The sequence below is a fragment of the Phragmites australis genome, chromosome 22, assembly GCF_958298935.1.
Source record: "Phragmites australis chromosome 22, lpPhrAust1.1, whole genome shotgun sequence".
Taxonomy (NCBI): domain Eukaryota; kingdom Viridiplantae; phylum Streptophyta; class Magnoliopsida; order Poales; family Poaceae; genus Phragmites; species Phragmites australis.
Window position 1 is genome coordinate 4,480,775 of NC_084942.1, and position 24,279 is coordinate 4,505,053.

Sequence of the window (24,279 nt, forward strand, 5' to 3'; positions counted from 1 at the left end):
TTTTCCTAAACATGGCGCTATGTTGGTTTGTTTCTGTGATCCAATATTCAGTCACCTGCTACAACCGACTTGGGACAAACAGACCAGCTATGGTGGTCTAGCTCCACCACATGAGCTCAACCATGGGTCCAAGGGTAGTTCTATCCATCATCCTATTTCTCCTCTGCCTTCAGACCAGAAATGCCTATTCTATTTGCAGCGGTGTCCACCGGTAGATTGGCGCAAAGCAATGGTGTCCAGAGCAAAACCACACTTGAGCAATATCCAGGAGCCAATTCCACAAAGGAAGGGTGTCCAACAGCCAATTTCGCCTTTTATTAACCTAGCACAGTGGCATGTAAGAGCACTGCTACACGTACCATCATTTGAGTACAACTCAGGATCTAATTGCTGAAATCATTTGGATAAAAGCTCATAAATGCATTGAATGGTTTAAATGTACGATTGTATTCTAATTGTACTCAAATGATTGTACATAAAGCATTTTCCGGCACATAATTACATAACTACGCATGATGCATGCAATAGCTTTCACAAAACTCGCCGGGCACCACCAGGGAAGTACTCAACAGCCGTGTGGATTTGATCAGCCCCCTGTACCTTCCTAGGCTCCGGCGCCGGCACTGAGGCCGAGGAGCCCTGGGTGCCGCCGCCGGCCTCGGCGTCGCAGAATCCTTGTAGGATGTCAGCCTCCTGGGCAATGAAGCCGAGTAGACAAAGCATAATCCTTGCAGAACTTTATATGACAATAAGCAGAGTAGATGACATGGTATCAGATGTATTTAGTAGATAAAGCGATAATAGGATGCCATTTGATGGGGTAAAAAAATTTATATATATAGTAGTGAAACATTTTTCCCATCAAATGAAGTTGCAGAGGCTTTGGAATGAATCATGTGTTGACCAGAATGCTGAAAAAAAAAAGATCATATAGTGGTTTCAATTTTAGAATACATGAAAATACAAATTGTATAGCATAAATTCTAGAAACATGGCTCTAATGTAATATAAAAATGTACTATTTGGAATAATATACTTGAGTCTTGCTTCTTGGAAAGATGATCAAATTGCAAGTTAACATCAATTATCTGAGCAGGATGATTAATATTATGAAGCAAAGGTACAGACAAAAAAATATTGACATGGAGGTACAGTTTAAAAACATACTTACCTCATTTTGTAACTCAGTTTGCTTAATGAAAGTATTCTTGGTACTTTGGGAGCTAACAATAGTATAACATTGTTGTCCACAAAGTGTCCTTTGTTTTCATGGGAGAACTATTGTGAGATTGAATGTTATTGAATGTTATTGTTGTCATTAGTACAATTATTGTTGCAACATTCATCTTCAGGATCCAATAATTGAAATAAGTTCTTGTGTTTAAACAAATTCGTGTGTGGAGTATTTCTACATATTGGTTTGAATTTTTTATTCATTGGTGAATAGAAGCTGCAACAAACAACAAGAAATTGAAAATAGAAAAAGGCCATCTGAATTATAAAAAAAATATCAAATACAAAAAAAGACTAAACAGGGATTGAGGTAGAAACAGAATCAAGGTTTCCTTTTGCTTGCAAAATTATTGGAGTGTCAATTTTAGGAGCTAACAAACAAAAAATAAACACACGTAAATGAAAATACCAAAAAGGGTGAGCGGCTCAAGGAAAATAAAAAAATGAATAGAGGTGAGTTGCACTAACCGGCGCGAGAAACAAAAAGCATAGGGATTCGAAGTGACACCGGCAGCGGTTCCACTCTCACACGAAGACACATTGTGGGTGAAACAAATCGACTCAATGATTCACCTTTCCCTCTCCCTTAACAGACACCCGATCGTCTTTCCCCTCTCTCATCACGGGTCTGCAGCCCGTTTTGATTTGTTAGGTGGGCCGAAACAGACACCAAAAAGATAAAAAAAATCAACACAACATAAAGGAACAAACAGCACACAAACGCAACGCATGCGCGCGGCTGAGGATTTTGAGAGACCTTTGCACCGGTAGCTAGGCTAGAAACTATTAGGATTCTCCTTGCATTTGCGACATTCCAAGATTTCAAGTTGTACCAAATGGATGTCGAAAGTGCTTTTTTAAATGGTTACATAGAAGAAGAGGTCTATGTCAAGCAACCCCTAGGATTTGAGCACCCTAAATACTCTCATAGAGTTTATAAGCTTAGGAATGCTTTGTATGGGCTTAAGCAAGCTCCTCGAGCTTGGTATGATAGGCTTAAGTCTTTCTTACTAAAGCATGGGTATAAGATAAGGTTTGTAGATAAAACTTTATTCACTCTCAGTCATAGCAATGAATTCCTACTTGTTCAGATTTATGTGGATGATATCACCTTTGGTGGTTCTTCTCATGCTCTTGTGGCTAAGTTTGCAGAAACTATGAGTATAGAATTTGAGATGTCAGTAATGGGCGAGCTAACGTCTTCCTTGGCCTACAAATCAAGCAATACAAGTAAGGTATATTCATCCATCAGATGAAGTACACTAAGGATTTACTGAAGAAGTTTGACATGAGCGATGTGAAGCCCTTGACCACACCAATGGCTACCTCGACAATGCTTGATCCAGATGAAGATGGAGAGAAGGTGGACCAGCGAGCGTACAGGAACATGATTGGCTCCCTCCTATACCTAACGGCGACAAGGCCGGACATTCACTTTGTTGTTTGCTTGTGTGCATGTTTCCAAGCTTCACCAAGGACGTCTCACCACCAAACGGTGAAACGCATACTCAAGTACCTCAAGCACACCTTGGAGTATGGTCTTTAGTATTCTGCCACTTCTTCTTCTCTCTCTCTCTCTCTCTCTCTCTCTCTCTCTCTCTCACTCACTCTCTCTCTCTCTCTGAGATTTTTTAGATGCGGATTTTGCTAGTTATAGAATTGACAGGAAGAGTACCTCTGGTACCTATCAGTTTTTGAGTACTTCTCTTGTGTGTTGGTCTTCTTGTAAACAGTCTAGCGTTGCGTAGTCTACCGCTGAAGCTGAATATGTAGCTACTGCTAGCTGTTGCTCATAGATTTTGTAGATGGTTGCTACCTTGAAATATTTTAGGTTGGATTTTAAGAGTGTGCCACTTTTATGTGACAACACTAGTGCTATCAGCTTACCAACAACTCAGTTCAGCATTCAAGAACCAATCGCATAGATGTGTTATTCTACTTTCTGAGAGATCACAATGAGAAGGGAGATATTGAGTTAAGCTACATTGATACCCAACACCAGCTAACCGATATATTTACCAAGCCTCTAGATGCAACCAGATTTGCTTATTTGAGAGAAGAGCTTAGAGTGTGCCATCCCTATGGCATTGTGTGAGGGGGAGTTGCCCTTATAAATACTCTATCTTACTTTTGAGCATTTGTATTGCATCTTATTATGTAAGATAATCATAATAATTGAGTTTTGACTTGTATGATTTTAGTATTTTCTTGTGGTAGACTTGAATTTGGACTAAGTTAAGTAGTTGTGAAGAGCAATCTTTTAATTTTAGGCTTTTTTCGATGTTTTTATATGAAACATCTTAAGCAAGCTAGCTTTCCCTAAGGTATGAATCATGTAGGCTATGAAATGCTACTTTCTTAATCACTATGTTCGTAATTGCTTAGGCTCAGTCAATGCTTGTGTTAAGACTAGTTTGATGAATATCTTGTTCTAGAACTTCTTGGTTCAAGACAGTGAATTAGAGAATATTACACTATGTTTTCTATCTTTGTTAAATATTTAGCTCATGATAGAACCTTAGGAGAATATATGTTCCTTGTGTCGCAAAGGCACTACTTAACTTGATCTTGTGACCATCTTGATATCTTGCGCAAATTGAATAATCATGAAAAACCAAGTCTCCTGTGCTAAAATGTGATCCAATACAGTTATCTTAAAGCCTCAAGGTGTTTGTCATACCCAGTCGCGCTGAACAAGAGGCAACTTGAGGATAAATTGAAAAAGAGAGAAATGTGCCTAAAGGTTAATTCTTTTTAACCACTTGATCAATCTAATTCTTGGTTTCATATGTGAGTGTTTTCAAAGCCCTATGTCCTGAACTCTTGTTTGCCTAGTTTTAGGTTGAATTGGCTAGGTCTTTATGCTTGTATTGCCTTGACACGAGTGGATGCTTATGTGGTGATTACTTTCAACATAATTCGGCTATGTGAACTTCAATACGCGAACCAATTCTTCAGGTTTAGCTTGTAATGCTTTATGTCCTTATGTCATTGTCTCTTTTCAAGCCTCTATGCAATTATGAGCTCCACCTTCTCCGTTTCGCAGCCCTTTGACAATTCTAGCTCTTACAAATGCTTTGTGGTATACTTGTGAAAGCTCATTAGGATTGTATATTCATGTATTGCTTAATATTTTATCCTTGATGTTTGCATTGCCAAAGGGGGAGAAATCATGAAAGCAAGTCTCAAAGGGAGAGAAAATGTAACATGTGCAAGCATCAAGAGTATCATAGGGAGAGCATCTTTTGCATTTTTGCGTTTTTATTTGCTTTTTTGCGAGTCTCCTTTTTCTCTTCGAGCTTTTGCAATCTTCTTATACTAAGTGACATGTTCGTGCTCTTTCTCGAGTTTTTGTCACTTGGATGAGATTCTTGTGCGATCTTCAAACCTTCATTTCTTCTTTGTGATGTTGTCAATGCACACATCAAGGGACAGATTGAGAAACTAAGTTGAAATGTACCTTGGTTTATCTTGTGAGATGAGTGATTGACGTTTGTGTGGCTTTTGTTGGTTAGCATATGCATGGTTATATACTGCAATGTTGATTTTGTCTAACCGAAGTTAAAAAGAATTGGAGTTTGTATTGGTGTCTCGATGCAGGAAGCTTGCACTCATCGGATAGTCCGGTGTGAGGGTTTTTGACCTCACCAGATAGTTCGTGTGTGGTAGATGTGAACACCAGAGCTTTTTAGCGCAGAGGCAGAGAAAAATTCATTCATCGGAAGGTCCGGTGTGGGTGAGAGTGAGCACTGGACTAATTTTTCCAGAGAATGGTGCAAATGTGAAAGTCTGGTGCGGTAGCCTACCGGATAGTCTGGTGTGTGCACGGGTGATCACCGGAGGCTTCACCGGACAAAGATTTTCAGAGAGGTTGAACAACTAAGTTTCAGTGATGATGTACTCACTGGATCGTCCGATGATGAGCGTGTGAACACTGAAGAGTATCATTGGAGCCTTTCAGTTATGAGGCAAATGTTGAGGTGTTCACCGGATTATCCGGTGTTGGGATTTTATGATCATCGGACTAATTTTTCTAGAGAGGAATACAAACCGGGTTCTAGTGGAGTTGTACTCACCGGATAGTCTGGTGTTGCACTGGTGTGAACGTCGGACCATCCAGTGTTCACATTTTTGTTACGTCTGATCCTTTTCAACTTGATTTCGATTTGGACTAACATGTGATGATGTTATATGGTTCTGAAGATGCATGTTTGTTGGTCTCATGGTGTGTAGGTGATGGATGTAACTTGGCGGTCGACGGTGGGTGATCGGGGCTAAGCGGGATGCTTAGTGCCGAAAGATCAAGGAGACCGGGCGGAGTCAAGGATGATCCTAGTGGTACATGTGGAGGTCAAGCAAGGCAAGAGTTGAAGGTTGATGAAGGCGGCACGTTGACAAAGTCAAGTGAAGGGGATGCCGTTGCAAGTGACAAGGCGATCTGAGGGATTAGGAGCATGAGAGACTTGCCGACGGTTAAGATCGCAAGCCAGAGGACACATGTCATCATCGGAGTGCTTGCTTCGGGTGAAAGCAAGTGACAGCTAGTCACGCTTTGAGAAGCGTGCTAGGGTTTCGCCGTTTGGCCTCAAAATCGTGGGAGGACTGGAGGTCCACGTGGTATCATCATGAAGCTTTCATCAAGGTAAAGTTAATTCGTGAAGGCGCCACTGTCGGTGTAGGGTATATGGGGGTCCCCTACCAGGACGGACGTCAACGACCGGTTTTTGCGTGACTGGTTCTTTTTCTCTAAACAGGGTCCATCGCGCGACCACTTGGCATCGCACGACCACACTCCCGACCCCCGCTGGATTTCCCGCGACCAGTAGGGCAAGTACTCGTCTAAACCAAAGCACTCTCATTTAATGCTAATGCCCATGCAGTTTTCCTTTCCCAGGCGCACCCCACCGGCCGAGGCGACTGGGGCGGACGCAGAGCTTCCGTGTTCCCTCCCGCGGCATTAATTATTACAGGATGGGTTCGCGGACGTCACTAAGGGCGTGGCAGGCGCGTGTGGGCAACCGATGATGGGACGGAGCAGGCCGGGCGACCCGGACTGATAAGTACAGAGGGAGCTGACAGATGGGACAGGCCTCGTAGCGCTCCGGAGCTGGCGCAGCGCGTGCGTACTCCGTAATGATATCCTATTGTTGATCGTCTAGATAGGGATGGGTCAATTGGATTGGCCCACTTGTAAGGATCTTTCCCCCCTGGACTATAAAGGGAGGGGTGAGAACATCATCTGTAACCAACTGAGATAAAAAAAAAAGAATACACAGGATGTAGGGTTATTACCCTAAGGGGGCCTGAACTTGAATAATCCTCGGTGTTCTTGAGTTGCACATACACAAACATATTCAATAGGCACTCCCCGAACAAAGATCACGCACCCGTCGTCCGATACACCCCGGAATCATTGTCAGGGATTTCCCCCCAACAGCCACGATCATCTGATGGATGGAGGAGAAAATAGGCCCAGCCCACACAAGAAAAAGAGACTTAGCCCAAAATGAGCAGTATAAAGGGAGTAATAGGCCTCAGGGTTTGATCCAAGATTTTTTTTAATTTATATTTTTTTAATTTAAAAAATTACATAAATATTACCATTTTAGAGATTTGTAAAACTAGACGATTCTCACCCGCCCGTTTAGTGGGCGAAAAATAAAAATCACCCATAGCGCTGCCACCGGCCTCAGCCTCGCAGAATCTTTGCAGGACGTCGGCCTCCTGAACGGTGAAGCCGACGAAGGCGAGCATGGCGGGCCAACAGTGGCGCCGCATATGGCGAGGTAGCACTCGCGGCCGATGTAGCACTCGCCGTTGACAAAGAAGAGCATGATCTCGTTCGTGCACGACCGCACGCACGTGTGCAAATCTGTTGGCCCACTATACCAAAGGGTGCACAGGAACCTGGTACAACAAAACATTAGTGATAATCAACTCACTTTTGACCATATGTGCACCTCCTTTAATACAAAACTGTTCACTCTAAAACATGTCAAATTAATCATAGAACAACGCTATTTATCTGTCGATAGAAAAGGTTGGAGAAATCTGTAGAATTTATTATCGTAAGATCCGTGCCAAGATTCGTGCAGCCTTCTTCCCCGGTGACTTCTCCGGCGAGCTCAAGTCTTCTCCGATGACGGCTAGGGTTAGGGTTAGGGTTTCGGGTTCGGGTTCAGGTTTTCGAGATTTGAGAGATGCCGGCTTAGAGGGAGGATAGGGGAGGCTGTCACCTCGGCTGTGGTGGCGGGTGGTGGGCGGAATGGCGAGGCGACTGGGGCGCCACCCGCCGCGATGGTAGGGGACGGCTAGTTAGCCTGTGGTGGTGGCAGGGCATCGGGATTGAACGAGTTAGCGGCGGGCGGCGGTCACTGGCGATGGCTTCGGTGGCTTGGCTTCGCCAGAGCCGGGTGGGGTGACGGCACGGGTGGAGGAGCTCGAATCCGTGGCTAGAGACGGCGAAGAAAAAGCGTGGCAGAGGGGGAGGGGAGGTGGAGAGAGGACGGGCGACGGAGGAGAGAGGGGCGTGGAGGTGGGTGGGCCACGTCGGTGCCGTGGACAGCGCCAGCGAGGCGATGGGGTGGCACTGCGCGGGGCGGGGGCAGAGCAGCAGAAGCGGTGGCTGGACGGAGTGGATGAGGTCGGGGAGTCGGGCGCTCGGGAGGAGGAGTTAAAGAGGCGAGGGGGATCTGAATCGTTGGATTCTCATCCAAGGACGGAAAATTCGATAAATTTTGCCTACTAAAATATGTCGATAGATAACTAGACAGTCCCTTAATCATATTGTTCTGAAATTAGAAATGTTGCTATACTTATCTGAACCCTCCTCATTTTAGTCATATGTTCGCCCCTGCAACAAAGTAACCAGAGTATTTGGAACAATGAATTTCCGTTGTCAACCAAAAGGTTACCGTCGAGGGAGACGGAGAAGCTGTGGACGGGTACCGGTGCTGGGGACAATGGCGACTGCAGGAGGGGTGAAGGCGAGGACGAGGACCAGCAAGAAAACGGCCATTGCTTCGATATATTGAGTGTGTGCTGTGAACTTGTGATGAAGCTAAGATGGTGCAACTGCGATGTAGGAGGGTCGATCAGTCGGTGTGTGTGGTCGATGGAGTAGTCGCGCAGTGAACTGAATCATAAGTGGGCGGCATGGAACAGCATGTTTCTTCAAATCAAACCGATTTGCCAAAAAAATAACAGGTGCTGAACTCAGCGATACAAATGAAAAAAACGCGATTGCAATCCTGAAAACACACATTCCCTCAGTCTTTGCAAAAGATTTGGTCATTTAACAAACGCATGTATATTAACAATCTGTTCGTGCTACATGAATTACAAAGCAAAGTCAGCACCCGGTTAACCATTCGCACAACTGTGCCAGTTCCTTGATACTACCATGGGCACACTATGTTAAATACTAACCATAACAAATGCATCGCCACTACACACTGCACAAATACACGAATTGTTTTCCGTCAGATGCACACGTGACCTTCAACCAAAGGTTGAATAACAACAACAAAAACAACCACCAAATGATGAACGGAAACGAAAAATACCAACAAAAGACTAGGACCTACTGATGGGCTGCAACGCTCGTCTTGATGAGTCCTTCACAACTGAGCTATCGGGCTTCGGCTTGAGAGGATGGTCCACTTTAACAGCAGGTGTGTTCTCCCTGTTCCTGAGCCAGGCAATTGCAGATTGGCTCAAGTTGTCCCCTTGCTGACGAGGGGCACTCATGGCAATGTAGCTTCCTTTTACTGTGCTGGAAACTTTGAAACTCTGCACCTTAGTACTGATTTCATCTATACCCTTCGCCTGCTGCCTTGAGAGATTCCTAATGCAAAAAAATGGAGTTATGAAGCACTGACAAATACTATAGTGAGAAATTAAAGAAGGCATAATGTAAAATAACGTGAACAAGTCAGTAAAAACATAATACCTACAGCTTGGGGTTGATTTCATCTATATCCTTCTGGACGCTAGATTGACAAATTCCTAACATAAGAGAATGGATCATGAAGCAATACACAAATGAAACCGATTACTCCCTCCAATCACAAATAAGTGTTGTTTTGGATTGCATGTAGTCAACCAATTCAAAGTTTGGTCATCAATGTATTTTAATATATTGGGTTTGAACATTTGATTATATGAACATCTTTGTCTCAAAGTACTTTCGTAGTATTATAATTTTGCTATGCTTAATAAATATATTACAATATAAATTAGTACTCAAATCTGCGTTTTGGGGATTGTGTCGATGTCCAAGGAATTAAAAAAAAAAACTGTGTCAAAAAATATCCAAAGATGTCATGAGAAATAATAACCTGATCCAAAAACACTCCCATCCAGACAAATTGCAGATTCTTCAGCAGATTTAAATGCAGATAAGTCATTTGGTATTTCCTGTTCCTGGAAATAAGCAGTATGACTGTCGTCGGGCAAAAGGGTTGTCTTGTTCATCACAGATCCAGTACCAAGAATAGTACTAGTATCTTTCTCACAGCTAGAGCTGTGTTTCTCAACTTTACCGCCCTCCAGCTCAGGATTAAGCTGCTCATCTGGCAGTGCTGACGTTGATACACCTTTGGCCAGTGCTATCCCACTTTCTAATACTTTGATTGGCACAGCTTTAGACATAGCATGGATGCCTGAAGTGACTTGATCTTCATTGTGTTCATGGTATTCCTCTTTATGATGCTGATGGAGAACTCCTGTGTTGAAATACGGGATATCATTATCCAAAACATCCAGTGATTCTAATTGTGAAGAACTAGGACACAAATGCAGTCCATCAAAAATAGATGTTTTCTGCGAACTGCAAAAGTGAGTTTCACTAGCACAAGAAGCATGCTCAGCTGCAATGAGATGTATGGATTAGTCTAAACAGATTGAAACAGAAACATGCTACAGCAGTATGAAAAGCTAAAGACACAAATTACATCTGGATTAAACAATGCAGATATCAACAAAGCATCTTTCCCTCACTGAGCATAACTAAATATGAAAAAGCAAGAGCAATCAAGTTGAGGCTTACCATATCCATGGGAGTAGGATTTTTCACGGCGGATAACACTATCTGAAGTAGGCATAGACTTTGTTTTCTCTTTCTCCTCGCAAAGCACTTCCTCAGCAATAATATTCCTGTGGTTTAGTGATTGCATGATTAAAGGACTAAAGGAGTGACCACGTTCATCACATATGTAGTTTAAATCCAAAACAAAATTACCTTTCAATATGATGTGCATCCTCTGACAAATCAAACTGGGCTGATGTAACCCAATCTTTCATGTGGCTGGACTTCACCAATCCTAAGTAATACAGTATCATTCAGCTCTTTCTATGTGGGAAGATTAAACAAAATGGTATTGTACAGCAGAAGAGTTTCAAACAAAATGAGAAGTTAATTGCACGTATAAAGATATACCTTCTTGTTCATTATCTTGCAGGGAAACAAGCATGCAACCCTCTTTTTCTTCATCTCTGCTGAGATATTGACGCGGGCCTTCATATGTATCAGGTTCTGAAGAAACAAATGGGTCAACCGGTTTTTCAACATGGCAAATGGTAGATTCATCTCCTCCGCTTGCAGCACTTGGGAATGCAAGACCATCATGTGGATCGGACTCTTCGATTCTTTCCGTTGAGAATGGAGACTGAAGCTCCATGAGTAATTGTCTGGGATTTGATGAGCATGTTCCAGCATAATTCTTCATTGTGCGCGCTGCTTCCTCAGACAAAGCACATTCATGTTTATAATCAGGAGCTGCTAAACTTAATGAAGGATTCCCAATAGTACCTGGCACATCATTTGAACAAATAAGTAATAATTGAAAAGCAATAGTAAAAGAAGGCAACTTCAGGGTTTATAAATCATACCAAATTACTGACCTCCTACATTAGAAACAATTTTCTCCCCAAACATGGCAGACCCTTCAAGAGATGTTTCCACTGAGAAGCCATCTAAAAGCTCTTGTCGCTGGTAATGATCCGTAGAATCTTTTGGTAAACCGGAACCAGATGGGGTGCTTTTACCAACAATGCCCGTAACAGATCCATTGTCAGAAGTGTTACTAACATCCTCATTACAGTTAAGGCCAGCTTCCATAACTCTTTCGCCCTCCAGCTTGGAGCTAAGCTGTCCATCTTTCAAATTTGATCTTTCTTCAGCTGGGAGCAGCACCACTCCACTTTCTATGTATTTGGCAGTGGCAACCTCCATAATATCATCTGTGCAGGGTCCAGAAGCAACTTGCTCTTCCCTATCCTCATTGCATCGGTCTTTATAACCCTGATGCAGCACTTCATTACTGGAACACCCAATTGGTTCATCCAAGAGATCAGTTGATTCTAACTGAGACAGTTTAGAACCCAAATGTACGTAAACCCGTTGTTCAGCATTGGTTGATTCATCTCCTCTGCTTTCAGCACTTGGGAATGCAAGACCATCATGTTGATCGGATTCTTTGATGTTTTCCTTTGAAAATAGGGACTGCAGCTCCATGAGTAATTCTCTGGGATTTGATGAGCGTGTTCCAGCATAATTATTCATTGTGCGCATTGCTTCCTCAGACAAAGCACCTTCATGTTTATAATCAGGAATTGCTAAACTAAATGAAGGATTTCTGGTAGTACCTGGCACATCATTTGAACAAATACGCATTAATAGAAAAGCAATGGTACAGGAAGGAAATTTCAGTTTTTGCAAATAATACCAAGTTACTGACCTACTCTAGAAAAAAAAATCTCCCCACACGTAGTGGACCTTGTTGCACCAGATTCCACTTCTTTTGTGCCCTCCAGCTTGAAGTTAAGCTGCCCATCTTGCAAATCTGATCTTTCTTCAGCTGGGAGCAGCACCACTCCACTTTCTATGTATTTGGCAGTGGCGGTGCAGGGTCCGGAAGGAACTTGCTCTTCTCTGTCCACATTGCATTGGCCTCTATGACCCTGATGCAGCACTTCAGTATTGGAACACCCAATCGTTTCATCCAAGAAATCAGTTGATTCTAACTGAGCCAGGGTAGAACCCAAACGTACATCACCAATGTAATTGGCAGGAGCATGCAGTGAGCTGCTCAATACAGCGTCACTAATACCATAAGCGTTATCAGCTGCAGTAGGTTATGGAAAAAAAAGACTGTCAATACTTAACAGATATCTGAGCAAGTGAGCATGCTTTTAGTCTGACGAGAGACCACTAAATTCCTGTTGAAAGAACAAAGATCTGAAAAATATTTATTTTCCTAATTAAGATTAACTGAATCGTAGAATCAAGAAAGGATGTACCCGTTCCATTGACATCTGATTTTTCACATGAAGCATTAAGGTCTTCAGAATGGACAACCTTCATACTTCCTTCGCCCTTACAGACCACTTCCTCAGAAGTAATCACCCTACAAATTGGATTTCGCATCTTAAAATGATCAAACACATGCCATTTCCATAACATATGAACTTTTAGTGGTACCACGAAAAAATATGCTTACTCCTTTATGTGATTTACATCCACCAATAAAACTGACAGACTAGATGAAACCTGTTCGTTGGCCTGGCTAGCATTCGGTAAACCTAAAAAAGAATTGTACAGTTCTTACGGGTACCATTCAAATGACAAAATATACCTCACAACCTATAGGTTGCAAGAATGCAAGGAAATTATGAAGGGGGAAAAATCAATAGAAGAAGAATAGGAATGTCCGAATGTGATATTCTATACCTTCTATTCCATTATCTTGCTGGGTTGTATACATACAATCATCATCTTTAGAAACTAAACAACTACCTTCATGAGTGTCATGGTGTGAAATAGGTTCTGACACAGGAGTTTTTTCGAGTGCACACGTCACATGGCAATCTTTTAATTCATCAACTCCATTTTCAATATGAGCTGTTGCAGAAGCAAGAGCACCATATTCCACAGATTCTTCTATGCTTTCCTGCGAGAACAGGGACTGTAGACCAAATGGTGATTGTTCTCCACTTGATGAGCATCCCTTGTTCTTCACTGAGTGCAGTACTGCTTCCTTAGGTAAACCACATTCATGCTTACATTCTCGCGTTGCTAAACATAGTGAAGGCTTCTCAAGGGTACCTGACACATATTTATGCATGACTCTCAAACAACATTTAACTTACTAGTACAACTGAACCACTCACTATCCAGATATCATACAATGGATGCTTACCTTCTTGTACATCACCCTGCTGGACCTGAACTGTAGTTTGTTCACCATCAGGATTATCTGCGACAAGCCTCATGTTCTTTTCAGCAAGGCTACAATCTGATTCCATATAAAGATATCATACAATGGATGCTTACCTTCTTGTACATCACCCTGCTGGACCTGAACCATAGTTTGTTCACCATCAGGATTATCTGCAACAAGCCTCATGTTCTTTTCAGCAAGGGTACAATCTGATTCCATATAAAGAGCGACAATTTCATCATTTAATTTTGTTTTTAGGTCAATTTTGGCAGCAACATGCTCATCATTACTTATCTCCTCAGCAACAACTTCTGCACAAAGGGAAAGGGTACATTAAAAGAAAATATAGGTAACCAGTTAATATCTGAAAATCTTATGAAGGATTCATACCTTCTTGTGCACCACCCTGATCCGCATCAAGTTTCTTATCAGCATCATATACAATAGGTTGCACATCCTCATCTTCCAGACCACAATCTGATCCCACATAGAAACTAGGAGTTACGCTAGCACTAGGTTTGTTTCCACAGTCAGTATTTTTATCATTTCTGGAATAGCTTTCTTTGCATTCTTCTGCAAATAGAAACTTAAGACCAAATGAAGAATGTCTTCCATCTGATAAGCATCCCTTAGCAGCATTCAGTACTGGAAGAATAATGTCGTCAGCAGCACCTTCTGAGTGCAGACTTGTCGAAAGAGGGTTCCCTTTGCTACCCTTGCTGAGACAATTCCCAATATCAGCATCTGGGATGCTTTGTTCAGCAATTGCATCACTGTGAACTTCTTGTTTACTGTCTGATATAGGTAGAGCAGGTTCAGAAGCTGTTCAATAACAATATAGTATTAGAAAAAGGCAAAGGTCATTAGCCAAATTTGTCAAAGTCAGTAGGGCAAATGCATTGGTGAGGATTTACATAAGAATGATACGAACAAGAGGCTGTGTTCGAAATAGAAAAGAAAATAGGTCAGAATAATTATTGAAGAACAAAAGATAATGGACTACAGGACTAGAAGTTGGGAACAGCCAAAATGGAAAGCCTACTAAAAACAAATGATTAAAAATACAAGTAGCATTGCTTTGACATAGGTGAACCAAGCATGTTTAACAAATTGGTAAATAAAGCACAGTAAGGATGCTGCAACTTCCATCATCATCTCCCAGATCAGTAACAAGCTGTGGACCCAGGATTGAGGCGATCTTACCTTTCCCAGTCTCTTTAGTTAGTACATCACAATCATGTTGCAGACCTTTGGTGTGGAGACCAGTCGACATGGTGCCAGCTAGGGTTTTTCCGGCTGATTCACTTGCATTTGCTTCCCCGCTTACTCTCTTTTCATCAGCTACAGAGCTCACTGGGTATCGTTCTTCATGCTCTTTAATAGTGAAATCGATTGGAACAACGCCTAGAGATTTTGCAAGCTTGCTTCAGTATATTGACAATCATGCAACAATTGTAATGACCAAAGCTAAGGACACATTTAAAAACTCAGTGAAGAAATTATATGCCAGTTTTTGAGCTTCCAACAAATTTGAAAATACAAGTACCGACCTATTGACATAGGTGAACTCGGATCTTCAACAGATTGATAAACAAAACATATTATCTTCCAAATCAGTAACTAGTTATGGATACGGTATTGATGCAATTGTACCTTTACCATTCTCTTTAGCTAGTATATTAATATCATGTTGCAGACCTTTGGTGTGGAGGCTGACATCAGATAGGTTCTTTTCGCCAAACTCACTTGTATTTGCTTCCCTACCAACTCTCCCTTGCCCAGCTACAGGGCTTTGCTCTTCACGATCTCCAACATTGAAATAAATTGGCAAAACATCTGGAAGTTTTGCAAGGACCAGGGTCGCCTTCAGTATATTGACAAGATGGTAATGCCCAAAGGTAATTACAACTTTAGAAAATCAGTGAAGTAGTTATATGCCAGCTTTTGAGCATACAAAGAAGATCGATAGATTATAATTGTAATGATGCTTGGCTACAACTGATAAAATGAACCTTGCAAAAGCCTATAAATTTGGCAACATAGGTAATAAATTAACAATTAACAGGGATAACAGTAGCTAAATTATACAAATTTAAAAAAATTGAGGACGCATGAATTACCATCTGTGCTCACATCTTGACTATCTTTTTGACAGGAAAATTGAGGTTCCACGACCGTTACAGTGGTGTCATCACAGCAAGACAAAATTGGTGAAGCAACTTCTGCAGCACCAACAGGCATTGAAACAGGAGAAGAGGAGCCTCATTAGAATTTCTTACATACAAACCATCTGTGCTAAAATAAGTCAAGAAAAAGAACAAAAAGGTACCTTCATCCGATTGTTTTACTGTATCAGCATTAACAGTATAACCCTCATCTATAGGAGCTTCAGCCTCCAAAATGAATACATCTGTGGTCGATCTAATTTCTTGTACAATACCAACCGATTTATTTAAAGCCTCCAAACCAACTTCATAGGAACCAGCATTCACAATTCGCATGCTCTTAGCAGCCAAGTTAACATCACCTTCATCCATCAATGTTTTGTTCTCTGAGACAATACCAGTGTGTGGGACTAGTTCTGCGATGCTTGAAGTCTGATCCAACTCCCCAATTCTTGTTTCAGATAAATGGCTATCGTCAGTTTGAATGTCAGAGAGTTCCTGAACTTGTTTACACTTATCTGAATTTTCTGTTGCACACGAGTGGTAAGTTTCTGAATTTTGACACCATTTGTCCACATCACCAGATTCTGACCCAGGTATCACCTTATGTACACTCTGCACTATGCAAGTCTCTTCAGGGAGTGTTACAAGCAATGGACCGGAAGAGAACTCTTCTCTTGTGGCATTAACCTGACAAATTTCTTGAACTCTGCTACTAGACTCCTTACTATATTCATGAGTAACTTTATCTCCATCATGTGCTGCTTCCCTGATAACCATGTCATCAGATTTTGCCTCCTCCACAGACATAACTTCTTCTGGAACAATTGTTCTCCTCTTTGCAGGCCTTCCCTTTGAAGTTGTGGAATTTGATGCATGCTGTGATCTCAGCGGCTTCTCATGGTTAATCCCTGTGCTATCCTTTTCATTTGGAATTTGTGTGTTCTGCTGCTTCCTGAATTTCTGCCCACCAAAATCCTCTGCATTCCAGGAATCATTGGCTGGAGATGATATTTCCATTGAAGACCTTCTGCGTTTTCTCAATTTCAAGCCCTCTTCACCAACTCTTTCACATGATATATACTTATTCGGACCAGGATGTGCTTTGTTATCATCAGATAAATTATGATTTGAAGATTTGCATGTTGACCGATGTAGACCTTGATTGTTCTGCACAGCCACTTCTATCTGCAATTTGTTTTCAGATGTAGCCACAGCCACAGCACGTTCTGTAAGTTGAACTCTTGCTTTCAGGTTCCTTGTTCTAAGTCCTGACTGTTCCCTTCCAACCATTTCAGTGTGATCTCTGTTCCCCTTCTTAACCGCATTAAGAGAAACGGATTTACGTGCTGATCTCCTCATATGAATTTCTGACTTCTTTTCCACATGAAGACCCTTATTCTCTTTCTCAAACACCACTGTGGCAACAGATCGCCTTGATTGCCTAACAGGTTCCTTTACTTTTAGTTGCTTCTCCTCATCTCCACCCTTACCACTTTGACAGTCCTCATTTCTGGCCATTTTGCTGTGACCCTGGTTCTCCTCATTAAGCATATTAGGAAGAACAGATTTCCGCAATGATCTCCTAACATGTGCCTCAGCATTCATTTCTTCAACTAGAAACCCACTCTCATTCTCAAGCGTATCTGGCGGAACAGATTTACGTGATGAGCGCCTGACAGGTCGCTTCACAACTAATTGCTTATCCACATCTTCACCCTTAGAATTCTGAATCTCTTCACCAACACCTTTAATATCTTTAACAAGCACAACAGATTTCGGCATTGATCTCCTAACATGTGCTTCCAGGTTCTTTTCTGCAATGAGATCCTTCTCCTCTTTCTCAAGCATAGCTGAGACAACAGATTTACGAGCTGATCGCCTAACAGGTTTTTTAACTGTTTGTTGCTTCTCCACATCTTCACCCTTAGCATTCTGAATCTCTCCACCAACACCTTTGATATCTTTAACCGGCAGAACAGATTTCCTCTTCGGTCTCCTAACATGTGCTTCAGGGCACTTTTCTGCAATTAGATCCTTTTCCTCTTTCTCAAGCATAGCTGAGACAACAGATTTACGAGTTGATCGCCTAACAGGTTCTTTAACTGCTGGTTGCTTCTCCACATATTCACCCTTAGCATTATGGCTTGTCACCGGCCGAGCTATGTTCAAGTCTTTGGCCTCCACTGGTGCACTACTCGATTTGTTGGTTTCTGAATTTGCATTACTGGCCTCAGAATTGTTTCTCCCTGATCGCCTCAGTGGGGGGCACTTCCTCGGAGCAGCAAGTTCTTCTTGATCTTCTTCCTCTACAAAAGATGCAAGCTGTTGATGTCTACGAGTTGCAGGTCTACTGGGCTGCCTCTTGTTTTCCAGCTTCTTGCCAACGTGAGTTTCCTCCATCACAGTACTGTTAACCTGAACAAGTCTATTCCTCAATGCCCTGGTAACAGGAGCATCATTTCTAGGCAGCTCTACATCTGGTTGCACATCTTCTGTCTTCCTCCTCTTGTTCTCAGCAACATCGGTTGACATCGCAGAAGCTGCTAGTGAGCGAGATCTTGTGCTCCTACCAGATGCTTCCACCTTAGCAGACTTCTGCACAGCAGGCTCACAGTCTTCCCCCTTCCTCCCACTTCTCTTATTTTCAACAATAGCAGATGACGCTGCTGCAGCCAAATCTTGAGCCTCAGCAACCTGCTCCTCAGCCTTCCTCCTCCCTCTCTTCTTCCCAACAGCAGGAGGCAACAGAACAGCGGCCGCCGACAAGCTTGACCTCCTCGTGATTCTACAAGAAACTCCATCCTGAGCACTGACAGGAATATTCTCAGCTTGCTCCTGGCTCTTCCGCTTACGCTTCCTATCAATAGCAACAGCTTCTCCTACTTCGTCAGGCTCGGCAGCACTCAAATTCACCAAATTCTTCCTGGACCACCTCACTGGGGCACCTGCACCCGCCTCTGCAGCAACACCGTCCTCAGCAGCAGAACCACCACCAACTTCAGCACGCCTCCGCTGACGCTGGCCCCTCCCGCTCACTTCAGCAGCAGGGCTGCCAGAAGGAAGCGTCTCCGTAGTCTTGCCCCTCCCCCTTGTTTTGGCAACAACAACCGGCGAACAGATAACAAGAGACCTCCGTCTCCTCCCCCTCGCCTCCGCCTCTTCCTCCAACGCAAAAGTCACCTCCTTCGCCTCTCCAGAATCGCTGCCGCCGTCCGAGCGCTTCAGACATCCCTTCCTCGCCACCACCTCTTCCACCGCACCAGCGGCCCCCTGCAAAAGCAAGCAAGCCCAAAAACATCAGAAGAAACAGTACCCCAACCATTTCCACGAAACACCTTTTTTTGTGCGAAAGTCCACGACGCGGAGCATTTCCGCGAGCACTTGGCCGGCGGGCGGCGCGGAGTGCGTGGCTGCCTACCGAGCGGAGAGACAAGCGAGGCCGTTACCGGGAGCGCGGCGGCCAGCCGGGCGGCGAGGTCGGCGTTGGAACCGCCGGCCGGGAGGCCGTGCCGCTTGCAGAGCGCCTGCAGGCCCCGCCGCTTCATCGCCGCGAAATCCATCGCCGCACCCCACCCGTCGAGGATCACCACGACCCGGTCATCTCGTCGGCGGCTTGGGTACGGATTACGGTCTCGTCCTCTCGAAATTTTTGGAGGACGACGCCGACGCCGACGCCGACGCGACGAACTGGCCCGGTTCGGCTTCGGCTTGTCGGATGGAGCGTTGGGGAATGCGGTCGGATGGTGATGGTAGGTGGGCGGGAAGAGATACGTAACTGCACCGCGACGTGACCGCTGACATGTGGGCCAATTATCAGGGGACCCCACATGTCAGTAAAGACGTCACGGTTTTGTACGTCACGTGGCCGGTGGGCGCGGGCGCCTCGGGTGGGGTGGGGGACCGGAGCGGGTACCGCGAGCACGAGCTCCTTGGGAGGTGCTTCGGACACTGACAGTGGGGCCAGGAGGCGGGGGCCCGGGTGGCAGTGAGGAGCGAGGCGGAGGCTTGCTGCGGGAGGAGACGGGTTTTGAATTTTACCATTTTGGAGCTTCCCGCCCAGTGCAGGAGCCCCAACTTTTTAACGCTATTTTATATATGAATTTATTTGGGAACCATCAAAATTGGAAAATTTAGCTTTATGCCACTGATGCGATTGCCGTTTTAGTTCTTGCCATTGCTTTTTCAATTATATTAGGTTAATGTCACTGTTTCAGAAAAATTCTTAGACCCATGCTAGTAATTGGGGCGTTTGGACAAAAGATTTGTTCGGTTTATATCACTGGTTCGGTTTATATCACTGGTTCGATCCAACTAGTGATATAAGCCTAATAAGTTTTGAAACTAATGGCATGAGCCAAGTTTTGAAATCAAAGTCATAACTAAATATTTACAATAGCAATGACAAAAGCAGAAACTGCAATTAACACAGTAGCATAAACCTAAATTTCTCAACGAGATTCGAGTTGTAAAGATTGTATTGTTGTGAAATCAAGTAAGTAACTACCACGGTTAATATTAATTATGAGCATATAAGCACACTTGGTTACATGATTAAGCGCTATGTTAGAGTTCCACCACTAAAAGCAAAAGTACTGCTTTCTCCTGTGGCTAAGGAAAAACTGCAATGTACTATTCCAACCTCACTTTCAGATATAAGTTTTTCTGAGAGCAGGCACAAAAAATTTCAGAGAGGGAGTCAGCGCACCGGTGGCATCCGAGATGCGATGGACCTGTAAATCTTGCAGGAGCAAGATCCTGGTTAAGCTAACAAAAATCCACACCGCCTCCAGTTCTGGGAGGTCGAGCTCATGCATACACCGCGAGATCGCCCGCCTCACGTTTGACCTGCCACCACACAATTGCGTGTTGATCGCCTTACAGGTACTCTTACAGCTGGTTGCTTCCCCACATCTTCGCCCTTAGCAATTTGAAACTCCTCACCTCTAACGTTTTCATGCAGTGGGGAACACTTACAAGGAGCAGCAACTTGTTTGTCTTCCTCTACAGAAGATGCAAACTGTTGATGCCTGCGAATAGCTGGCCCACTGGGCTGCCTCTTCTTTTCCAGCTTCTTGCCAACGTGAGTTTCCTCCAGCACAGAGTTACTAATCTGAACAGCTCTATTCCTCAGTGACCTGTTAACAGGAGCATCATTTCTAGGAACATCCGACAATGAAACTGTAGTCGTCTACCTATCCAGGTGCACATCTTCAGTCTTCCACTTCCTCTTGGTCTCAACGACAACGGGAAACGTTGCAGCAGCATTTACTGAGCAAGATCTTGTGACCCTACCAGATACTTCTACCTTAGCCGACTCCTGCACAGCAGGCTCGCAATCTTCTTCCTTCCTCCGACTTCTCTTACTTTCAACAATAACAGGTAATGCTGCAGTGGCCAAACCTTGAGCTTCAGCAGCCTTCTCATCAGCACCCAATTCATCCTTAGAATCTCCTGCCTTCTTCCTCTCTCTTTTCTTCTCAACAACAGGACACAACAGAACAGCATCTGCAGACAAGCTTGAACACCTCGTGCTTGTACAAGAAATTCCAGCATGAGCATCGGCAGAAATATCCTCAGCATTCCCCCGGGTCATTCGCTTCCGCTTACTATCAATAGCTTCTTTTACCACTTCCCCTTCTTCCTCAGCCTCAGCAGGAATATTCCGGCTTTCAACTCCACCATCAGCACTCAAACTCAGCGCATTCCTCTTGGACCGTGTCACTCGGGCATCTGCACCCACCTCTCCAGCAGCACCTTCAGCAGAAGAATCACCACCACGTTCTTCAGTGCGCTTACGCCGATTGCCCCTTCCACTTACTGCTGCAACAGGAAGTGTCTCCCCGGCATTGCGCTTCCCTATTATCTTCCGCTTCCGCTTCGTATGACCAACTTCTCCAATCACCTCCCCTTCTTCCTCAGCCTCAGCAGGATTATTCCGACTTTCAACTCTATGAGTGTCAGCAGCTGCAGACAAGCCTGACTTCCTCATGTTTCTATGAGAAAGTCCAGCCTGAGCATTGGCAGCAATACCCTTAGCATTCTCCTGGGTCTTCCGCTTCTGCTTCCTATCAACAGCTGCACCTACCACCTCCCTGTCTTCCTCAGCATCAGCAAGATTATTGTGACTGTCAGCATGCAAATTCACCGTGTTTGTCCTGGACCACGTCACTCGGGCATCTGCATACACCTCTCCAGCAACACCTTCATCAGCAGAATCACCACCAATTTCAACACGCTTCCACCCACGGCCCCTTCCGCTTACTGCTGAAGCAAGAAGTGCCTCCCCAGCCTCCTCCTTTTCCTCCAACACAAAGGTCACCTTCTTGGCCGCACCGGAACTGCTGCCCCTCGGCTGCTTCAAGCACCCTTTCCCCACCACCACCTCAACCATCTTCTCCACAGCAGAAGCACCCCCCTGCAAAGACAAGCAAACCCAAAAACAACAGGAGGATCAGTACAGAAAGCACTACTCTATTTGTTGTGGTTGCTTACTATATCTGTAAGGTTTTGGTTCCTCTTCAGGGTGGCGTTTAAGAACGTAGAAGCAAACTTGCAAGTTGGTCGATTTCTTCTTAGCATCATGCACGATTGCGCAAGTTGCCACGGTTTGGTGATTCTCCGATGGTTCTTGATCTAGTACCCGGAATTGTAGAGCACATGTTGATAAAGAGAAAAGGGAAAGAAAAAGAAAATGCACACTTCAGGTTTGTGAGCTACCAGCAGCATCTTTTTATTGTTCTTTGGTAGGCAACGAATTGTGCATACAGATGGCGACTAAAGAATACGATATAGTTCATGACTTTATTTAAACAGTAAGTGACACTTCAAGAAAATAGCTTGAGTTTTGTAGATTCACAAGATGAGGAAATCTTAAGCTTTCTGCCATGGGCAGTCGATCTTTTGGCGTCAGCCATGTTAGGACACTCCCGTCCAAACAATACGCGACACTTCAATACAAGGATTTCCACGAAAACATCACGACCCGTGCACTCATGTAGACGCGGCGGACGGCACCCCGGGCGAATAGCCCGGTGGAGCATTTCCGCAAGCACTTGGCGGCGGCGCGGGGGTTGCGTGGTTGGCTACGCGGCAAGACTAGCGAAGGGCTTTTGGGGGACGTGCGTGTGCGTCCGTACCGAGAGCGCGCCCGCGAGGCTGGCGGCGAGGTCGGCGTTGGAGCCGCGTGCGGCGAGGCCGTGCTGCCCGCAGAGCGCCTGCAGCTCCCGCCGCTTCATCTTCGCGAAGTCCATCCCACACCCACACCGTCCCACCGGAGATCCGGTCCCGCGCTCCCGGACCACCGGAGGGGGAGGACGGCGTCGGAGCCGACGAGGTGGCGTGGGGCTCGTACTGCTCGATCGATGGCTTTCGGTGTGGGGGGACGTTGGGGAATTGATGTAGTGGGCGTGGAGACTAGGCTGTCGACAAACCGAGTTCGACCGAGTTTGGCATGGTAGGCGAATTTGGGAATTTACATAATATACGCGACCATATTTGCAAAATTAGATACCATGTCGACGTATTTGTAAATCTAGCACTCGTATTCGGTAACTTAAATTCCGAAACGTGGTTTGCGGTAACTCAAATTCCAAAAACACGTAGGGCCCACGAAATTCGGCAACTAAGGTGCCGAATACGACACTGTATTCGGCAACTGAGGTGCCGAATACAGCACTGTGGGCCGTATTCGGCACCTCAGTTGCCGAATTGCGCCGGCCACCGTCATTTCTCCACGTCACGTCAATCAACTTTGCGTCGCGTCAGTCATTTGTTGCCTCCCGCATGCATGTGGCCGGTGCAAACTCATGGAACTCAGGATTTTGGCGCCACACGGAGAGATCATGCATAAATTGAGGATGCAAGGAGGAAGCAGCAGCTGAGCAGAGAAAGGAGAAGAGAAGAGAAGCAGTAGAGGACGAACGTGAGGAGCAGCAGCTCGAGTTTAGGAAGCATCAGAAGAAGAGCTTTCGTACCCGTTAGTTCTTATATTACCTATTTAATACTTAGGTTAGTAATAATATTTAAAGTAATTAGCTTATTTGTTAGTCCCTTTCGAATTAGATTAGTTCTTTCGGGAGTAGATTGTTTAATCCGTTCAATTACATTTATTTAATTAAATTAAATTGATAAATTAGTGTACATTGATTATATAAATTAGATTATTTAATAACGTTATTAGAGTACTTAGAGTTTTTAATTAGAGTTCTTAGTTTATTTAATTAGAGTACTTAAATTATACAAATTAGATTATTTAATTACGTTATTAGATTACTTAGATTATTTAATTAGATTATACAAATTAGATTATTTAATTACATTATTAGATGACTTAGATTATATAATTAGATTATTTAATAACGTTATTAGAGTACTTTGAGTTTTTAATTAGAGTTCTTAGTTTATGTAATTAGAGTACTTAAATTATACAAATTAGATTATTTAATTACGTTATTAGATGAGTTAGATTATTTAATTAGATTATACAAATTAGATTATTTAATTACGTTATTAGATGAGTTAGATTATTTAATTAGATTATACAAATTATATTATTTAATATGTGCTATTTCATTGCATGAATTTGATTAGTCTATATAATTAGATTTTTTAATTAGTTTGATATCATTAATTTCTTTCAGGATTGTAATTAGATTGTG

At 43.7% G+C, this 24,279-nt stretch overlaps 2 protein-coding genes across 11 annotated transcripts; both read right to left on the bottom strand.

The window, feature by feature from the left end:
• Positions 1-8,526: 8,526 nt before the first annotated feature.
• Positions 8,527-20,457, bottom strand: LOC133905272 (uncharacterized). Of its 10 annotated transcripts, none has more exons than XM_062347024.1 (19): positions 20,328-20,457; positions 15,784-18,892; positions 15,575-15,676; positions 15,108-15,290; positions 14,658-14,858; positions 13,845-14,276; positions 13,568-13,765; positions 13,434-13,490; positions 12,965-13,339; positions 12,735-12,816; positions 12,535-12,641; positions 11,973-12,359; positions 11,137-11,880; positions 10,673-11,044; positions 10,475-10,556; positions 10,283-10,389; positions 9,573-9,959; positions 9,189-9,240; positions 8,527-9,079 (listed from the first exon to the last, which is right to left on the bottom strand). In XM_062347024.1, the coding sequence occupies exons 1-19, from the start codon at positions 20,334-20,336 to the stop codon at positions 8,809-8,811; spliced, it is 7,257 nt and encodes a 2,418-aa protein (XP_062203008.1). In that variant the 5' UTR covers positions 20,337-20,457; the 3' UTR covers positions 8,527-8,808. The 10 variants fall into 10 exon arrangements, with proteins under 10 accessions (XP_062203008.1, XP_062203003.1, XP_062203005.1 ...); XM_062347019.1 differs by lacking the exon at positions 20,328-20,457 and adding an exon at positions 19,069-19,367 and having other exon boundaries at positions 9,573-9,956; XM_062347021.1 differs by lacking the exon at positions 20,328-20,457 and adding an exon at positions 19,069-19,366 and having other exon boundaries at positions 15,153-15,290.
• A 345-nt stretch (positions 20,458-20,802) lies between these two features.
• On the bottom strand, positions 20,803-23,056 carry LOC133905273 (uncharacterized). The gene is made up of 2 exons (XM_062347028.1): positions 22,759-23,056; positions 20,803-22,037 (listed from the first exon to the last, which is right to left on the bottom strand). Exons 1-2 carry the CDS (start codon positions 22,870-22,872, stop codon positions 20,811-20,813), a joined length of 1,341 nt encoding a protein of 446 aa, XP_062203012.1. The 5' UTR covers positions 22,873-23,056; the 3' UTR covers positions 20,803-20,810.
• Between the last annotated feature and the right edge of the window lie 1,223 nt (positions 23,057-24,279).